A 7,712-nucleotide genomic window follows, 5' to 3' on the forward strand; every position below is an offset into this window, starting at 1 on the left:
CGAGGCCGCGCAGCCAATCGCAGAGGTGGGGAGGCGGGCAAAGGAAGCAGCCCCGCCTACCGCCCGAGTGTATTCCGCCCTCGGCTTTCCAGGTGTCGGATTGGCGGGCGGGGGGCGGGGAGGCCGGAAGAGGTTGTGTGTAACCCGGAAGGGGCTTCCGGCCCCGGCCGTATTGCTGTTTTCCAGCCGCCGCTCACCGCGACGGAGGGAGCCTCGCGGGAGGATGGTGTGCGAGAAATGTGAGCGAGGGGCCGTGCCTGCGGGAGGCGGGAGGAGCCCCTGACTGGAGCCCCCGGGAACTGCGCCCTTTCTTTTTCCTCGTCCGGCGCGGGTCTGGGTCTAGCCTCCGCCCTACCCTGTCCTTTGACCATTCCTGCCCACCCCGAGCGTCGTATTGTTCTGTGTTGCATTTAGAGTGCTCTCAGCTTGTGCGCCTCTTTGTCTGTTTGGGTTGCTCCCCCCAACCCCGGATTTCATCCCATACAGCTTCTTGGCCGGCTCCCTCCCCCACAGACCCGAGAGGTAGGAATGAACCTTAAAAGCCACTTCTACATTTGCCAGGTTTAAGCAAATAAAAATACCGACCCCCAATTCAATTGGAATTTCAGGTAAACAACGAGTAATTTTGAGTATAAGTATATTCCATGCAATATTTAGGACTTGGTTCTGTTTGCTGCTCCTTACTATTGTAAGGAGTGCTTTGTCCTGAAGCACTTACTTTTAGGACATTCTTTCAAAACAAAGTATTCGTTGTGTATCTGAACTTTAAAGTTAACTGGGCACCCTATATTTTATCTGACAACCCGAAGTCAGCGTCCCACCCAGTGGCCACCGGCGCTTTGCATGAATATGTGCTGTGTTGAGGCAGGGTGGCAGGAGAGTCTCACCGCCTCAGCGCAGAGGTCACCGGCTTTTAGAAGATTCCGTCTTCTATCCTTGCCGTCCAGGGATTCTAATGCCAATCTAGAAGACAGGATTTTCTGACCTTGCACACTGTCTATATGTTTAAAAATAACTGTCATATGCCCAAGTTTCTTTTTCCCCAGGCTGGACACATCTGGCACGTCTGTGACAAGGTTTCAAGTCCTCTAGTCCTGATTACCGTCTAACATAATCCATTTTGTTTATATCCTCCCTGTAGAAAAAACTTTGAACACAGACACCCGTGAGTTTGAATCACAGATCTTACATTAGATAAGAGACTGTCCATGGACAAGCTAGTTTAATAAATTCTCCCCTGGCGGGGCGGGGCTCAGCGGTTGAGCACCGACCTAGGATCCGGGAGATGGGGGTGGATTCCCCATCAGGGCACATGCCAGGGTTGCGGGCTCATCCCCAGTAGGGGGCGTGCAGGAGGCAGCTCATCAGTGAGGACTCTGTCATCATTGATGTTTCTCTCTCTCTCTCTCTCCCTCTCCCTGAAATCAATAAAGATATACTTTAAATAAATAATTAATTAATTCACAGTGTACAGAGAATACTTTTGGGTTTCTGTATTTGGAGGCTGGCATTCAGGACCACCCTCCACAATTTATCTTTCCAACTTCATTTTCACTCACCTTACTCCTTTCACACCTGGGCCAAGCCGAACCATTTTGCATGCTCATGTGTACACTGAGCTCTCCTGCCCTTCCCCAGGATGTGTCCTTTTTCTCGTTTGTCTCAGCTCCTTTCCTCCGTTTCTCTTCACACCCCCATTGCCACATACCCTCTCTGTTGCCTGTCCTACGGAACTTTCCCGGATTTCCCTAGCTGAGGTGTTTCTTTCTCCATGGAATTTCTCCTAGTATGTTAGCTCTCAAATTATGTTAGCTCTCAGTTATTAGACTTTTTATTTTCTAGCTTATATTTTTGTTGAATGGTTCTTAACTTCTTTTTTTGTTTTGTTCTCTGAACCCTTTTAAAATCTGATGAAAGCTATAGACTCTTACCAGAGTCTATAAATAAAGGGAATATATACAGAAGGTTTGTGTACAGTTTCATCTAGTTCACGCGTCTCCTAAGGACCACCTATACAATGCAAATTAAGGACTGCTGTTAGAGAAATCAGAAAGCTCCTTGAAATTTAGAACTTTAACTCCTCAGGTTTTTTCCCTCTGTATTTTGTATAATGGTCTATACATGGTATAAATGATTTATAGATGTTTGGTAAATATTTATGGAATGAACAGACTTACCAGATATTTTTACCTGATTTGTTTAAAGTATACAGAGGAAGCCTATTGTAAGCCTATTATACTACAAATTTTACTAAGAGTCAGTTATCCATTGCCCACAGTTAGTATCTTAAGTCTCAGTTCACTGGCCCCGACCCCAGCATTAACAGGCCCCTACTGTAATATGACTTTTGATACCATTGTGAACTTTGGCACAACATAGTATATTTATTAGATAGTAAATACTAATTGCTTTATTTTTATTATCTTGTTATACCAGGTGAAAAGAAACTTGGCACTGTTATCACTCCAGACACATGGAAAGATGGTGCAAGGAATACCACAGGTATTTTTCCTTTCAGAACACAGAAGTTGGATCAAATACTTCTTGTGAATAATGTTTTAGCTTTAAATTATTTGTAAAATGAAATGTTCTATGTACAAAATATTTCATCTATTAAACATTAAATTATACCCGATCCCCCAACAATTTAATATCTTATTTAGTTCTCTCAGTTACATGTTGGGGTTCCTAATTTTGTAGGCAGGAATTAGTACAATAATTAGATTTTCAAGCAATGAGTATATCATAGTAATTGATTTGACTCAGCTTAATTACAGGTGGTATCTACTCCCCTTCTCCTTACTTGATTTTTATATTGTTAAATCACTTAAATGTTTTCACCCTCTTAATAATTTTTTTGGTGTAAGATAATTTATTATAGGCTATCCAGTATCACCTTCCTAAGCATTAAATACAGTGCAAATGTCAAAGGGAAGGAAAGAAACATTTTCACTGTGTTTAAGGTCAATGGCACCAAAGAAGTGGTTTCTAGATTTTACAGTGGATAAAGTAAATGTAGGTCCATTCCTAAAGTCCTGCTTTGAGTCTGAGAAATAAAATGATGGTGTTTTATCTAAATTTTTATTTTTTTATTGTTTTCCTAATAATTTTTTATTAAGTAATGTCTTAAGAACCTGGCTATTAAATGAAGAATTTTGAAAATTTTGATATAGGCTAGTCTAGTGGTAAGAAGTAAAAAAATGAACTTTTTAATTGTAGGTATGTATTATATGGGAAATGTGTAGAAATAACTCACTGAAATACATGTATGTTTCGATACAGAAAGTGGTGGAAGAAAGCTGAATGAAAACAAAGCTTTGACCTCAAAAAAAGCAAGGTAGGTATAAGAGCACCTATAGAGCAGTAATACATAAAATTACCACTCTTTTAACATTAAGCTTACTGAAGTGTACATCATTCTATTGTGATAAAACAGGTAGTTCCTAGCATGCAAAGCCAAGCTATCTTATAACTTGCTGATTTCACCCTGTTCTTCCTCACTGTGTCTGTACATGAAGATATTAGTGCTATGGTAGTTTCTTTTTATAATTTCACCAGAAAGCATGACCTTTATTTTTTCTAGTTGTTAATTATCCTGCAAATTAGGCAACAGAGAAATGTGGAAAGAGCATAAGTTCTGGAGTCAGACCTCAGTTTGAATCTAGACTCTATCCCTGTCAAGCTCTGTGACCTTACACAAATTAAGCCAGTTTCTTAACTTTCCTGAACTTTACTTTTCATCTGAGAATGGGGATAAAAATATCTCGTACCTTAAAAACAGTTTTTGACACCAAGCTTTATTATATCCAGTCTTAAAAATCCCATGAACCCTTCCAGCTGCCACCCCATTTTCTTGCTTCCCTTCACAGCAAAAGTTTTCAAAAACCTTATCTAGACATTTTCTCATTGTCTTTAAGTTCCATCCTCTCCTTCAGCCATTCTATTCAGGCTTTATCCCAGCTACACCCCTGAAACTGCTCTTACTAAGATCACACACGACCTTTAAAACTGATGTCTACTTCTTTATTCTTACCTTACTTAACCTTTTAACAACTCTTTATTTTTAGGACCCTTTATTCTTTTGGCTCTGGGATACCACACTCTTCTTTTCTCCCAACTCACTGGCTGTTTCTTCTCAGTCAAATGCCCCTGGACTCAATCCTAGACTTTTTCTTTCCCTTTTATAAATTTATAATTTCTCCTCATTGACTTTAGTCTAATGGCTTTAAGTTCAAACTATCTATTAATGACTCTCAAATGTCTATCTCTAGTTCTGACTTCTCTGAGCTCCAAACATACATCCAGCTGTCTACTTGACTTATCCAGTCGATGTCTAGCCGGTAACCTCTTTTTCTTTCAGCCTTCTAATCAGTTTTCTCATCATTGCACCACTGTCCAGTCCAGGTGTGCAGGCCTAAAAGCCAGACTGCCTCAGTGGTTCCCTCCTTTTCCTCACTTCCCGTACCCATCCGCAAGTTCTTTGGTTCTGCAACCAAAATATAGCTGAATCGACCTGTTTTTGTCCATCTCACTGCTACTACCATGTTCCAAGCCATTGTTTTTTCCTACGTGGATACCTAATAACCTTATATCTCCCTGCTTCCTCTCTATTTCCCTACTGTTAAGTCTTATAGTAACCAGAACTGTCCTTTAAATGGTATGTGACTTCTTTGCTCAAAACCTCCATTGGTTTTCTTGTTACGTTGAGTAAAATCCAAGCCCCCTGCTATGTTCTTACAAGGTTCTCCTTGACCTGGCCCCTCCCACCTCTCTGGCTTCCTGTTACAGCAGCCCCTGCATCAGATGTGCCAAGCCCACTCCCACTGGAAGAGGCTTGTGCTTACTGCTCTCTTCTTCTAGAGCTCACCCCTCAGAACTTCCATAGCTAGCTGCTTCTTGTTACTTGGGTCTCAGCTGAAATGTTACCTCCTCAGAGAGGGTCCCTAACCAGCATCTACAGTAATGCCTTCCCTCCTTCCCCTCGTGTCTGCCACAGTCTCCCATTTGAATTTTCTCTACAACACGTATTACTGTCAGAAAAGTGTGTTTGTTTCACTGCTTATTGTCCGTCTCCTTTCACCGGAATGTCATCTTGATGAGGGCAGAGGCTTTGTCAAGTTCATCTTTGGTATTTAAAACAGTAGCAGGCATATAGTAGGCACTCAGTATATATTTGCTATAAATAAATACCTGTTTGATGACATCCCAAGGATTAGAAATAAAACTAAAGCTTTTATTATATCCAGTGCCTGGCACATAAATAGCACAATAGACGTAATCTTTTAAGTGATGAGCAGTGTCATACTATGTATTGTTGACTGATTTATTGATGTCTTCTAAGACCATTCAGTTATATTGACTACATTTTTATTTTTACAGATTGTAGAATTTAGATACTTGCAGTTCCTTTATGCTCCCAAATTTACTGCGATATCATTAAAAAGGAGCTATTACTTTTGGGTTCTCTAAATATCTCACTTTGGAAAGTGTACTACTGTATTGCATTGAATCTAAGATACCATCATTTATAAGATGCATCATTAAGAAAGAAAAAGCTCTGCCAGTTAATTGTGAAGATTTCAGAGATATTAAAATGTATATCTTAGAATGATAAAGTATGGTTTTAAGAAAAAGTAATCTCAGACATACAGGCTGAAACAAATTGAGCTTATTGAAAAGGATAGTGCCTATCTTCTCTTGTGGAGAGTAAAGTGACAAGTTATTTTGCACTCAGTCACTATAATGTGGCATTTTTATGGAGTATGATCCTTTTTATCCAAAGAGATTAGATCAGTTAATTGAAGACACCAATGAAAGTAGGCAATCTTTAAAAATACACATACTTTATTTTTTTTAAATTAAAGCACATAACTCTACATATACTCATCAGTCATTTGGTATCAGGACAAAGCTTTTTGAGTATGAGCTCTTCATATTTTCCTCATATAATTCATAACCAGAATATATATTTCCAGTATCTTTAAAGTGGAGCTAGAACTGACAGTTGCAAAGTGTCAGATCGTCCCATGTAATGCCTTTTCCCCAATTTTTAACAGTTGTCTTACCCATACCTAAATCAATAGCACTTTTAGTGATTCACACTTAACTAGTCATCCTAAAGCATTCACTTAGTTTTTAATGGACTCAGTCACTCATTTTGCACTCACATTTTATTAGCTTCCATAATATTTTTATCAGACATAGCTTGACAAATACATTGGCTATAAACAGGTTTAGGATTAAGTACAACTGACTCTATAAGCATACAGCTTGCATGGAAGGGGTAGAAGTGTGCAGGCGTTTTATAGAGTAGCCAACTGAAAGAGTTTGATAGAGGAAATGGAGAGCATGGATTAATCCCATTTGTTGCTTAAGTGAGGTTATTTAAGAGAGTTTCTATGGTATTATACATTTTTCTTTCTTCAAAAAAATTCTCTAGATTTGATCCATATGGAAAGAATAAGTTTTCCACTTGCAGAATTTGTAAAAGTTCTGTGCATCAACCGGGTTCTAATTACTGCCAGGGCTGTGCCTACAAAAAGGGTAAGTTTAATACCATTTTTCTATTCATATCAAATCTATTTTATTTGGTACTAATTTGGATAATATAGAAAAAGGAATCGTCAAATCCTTTTTTTCCTAAGGCAAAATAGAACTTGTTCATCGTTAAAAGTATATATTTTCTTTTCTGATGCTGTAAAATTACGGTTTTAGCTTCAGAATTGACTTAAATTAACCAAACCATTGGTATTAGATATTTATTGGTCTTAGTAGTTAGCTGATATTGTGATTTGATGTTCACATGTTTTCTTTCGTTTTAGGCATCTGTGCAATGTGTGGAAAAAAGGTTTTGGATACCAAGAACTACAAGCAAACATCTGTCTAGATGTATTGATGAAGTTTCTGGCTTTCTGTGATTTTGCTTTCTGTTTTAAATTTTCAAGGCATATCATAGATTTTCAAATTACAAAATAACATGTTTTAAGACAATTAAGTTTAAAGCAGGGAAACGGATTCATTCTTTTGCTCTGTAGAAGTTCTGAATAGCAGCAATGTAACTAGTCTGCCTTCCAAGCATCTTACTTAACTAGAAGAAGTGGCAAATTTAACAACAAAAATGTTGTCCCAGTTCTGTATGCACTTTTTATTTAACATTAAATAAGAATTATAATTCTTATTATCTTCTCCCTCTACTTACTTATATATATTGCAAAAGCGACAAGGGGATTATTGATATTTTCTCAGAACTTGGCATCCAGACTTATAATTTTCCCCTCATTCCCTTGTTGGTTGCCTAGTTCTTAGAATCAGCAGCCCTTAATTAGTTTCAGCTAACAGGATATTTAAGTAGCTGAGACCATTATTGCTGAATGGTTCCTTAGAAATTAGCCCAGACCCAAATCAAACACAAGTTGTATTTATGATTTTTAAAAATTTGTTCTTGAAGCCATAGTGCTAATAATACCTTTCATATGAAAATAAGAACACGGGGACACCCCATGTATATGCAAATAAATACACTGGATTTCAGGAAAATGCATGTTACACACATGACCTTGAATTCACACTATTATGAAAGCCAGGAGAACAGTGTTCATTATGATGATGTAGAATGTAAATGAATCACCACTCTCTGGGAAAGCTCTTTGAAGCAAAAATGAAACTTCTATAACCTGCCTCCCCCACCACAGACACACACAAAAGAAAAAAAA

The 7,712-nt window shown here is 38.5% G+C and overlaps 1 protein-coding gene across 1 annotated transcript; it reads left to right on the plus strand.

The window, feature by feature from the left end:
* The first annotated feature begins 103 nt into the window (after positions 1-103).
* Positions 104-7,180, plus strand: CRIPT (CXXC repeat containing interactor of PDZ3 domain). Its single transcript, XM_081157082.1, has 5 exons — positions 104-239; positions 2,437-2,502; positions 3,283-3,337; positions 6,440-6,543; positions 6,822-7,180. Exons 1-5 carry the CDS (start codon positions 224-226, stop codon positions 6,884-6,886), a joined length of 306 nt encoding a protein of 101 aa, XP_081013208.1. The 5' UTR covers positions 104-223; the 3' UTR covers positions 6,887-7,180.
* The last annotated feature ends 532 nt before the right edge of the window (positions 7,181-7,712 follow it).

This window comes from Miniopterus schreibersii (assembly GCF_964146895.1).
Source record: "Miniopterus schreibersii genome assembly, chromosome: 13".
NCBI lineage: Eukaryota > Metazoa > Chordata > Mammalia > Chiroptera > Miniopteridae > Miniopterus > Miniopterus schreibersii.

Coding starts and splice junctions, on each gene's coding strand:
- CRIPT (XM_081157082.1), top strand. Junction 3,338..6,439: donor TTGACCTCAAAAAAAGCAAG/GTAGGTATAAGA, acceptor AAAATTCTCTAG/ATTTGATCCATATGGAAAGA. Junction 6,544..6,821: donor GGGCTGTGCCTACAAAAAGG/GTAAGTTTAATA, acceptor CTTTCGTTTTAG/GCATCTGTGCAATGTGTGGA.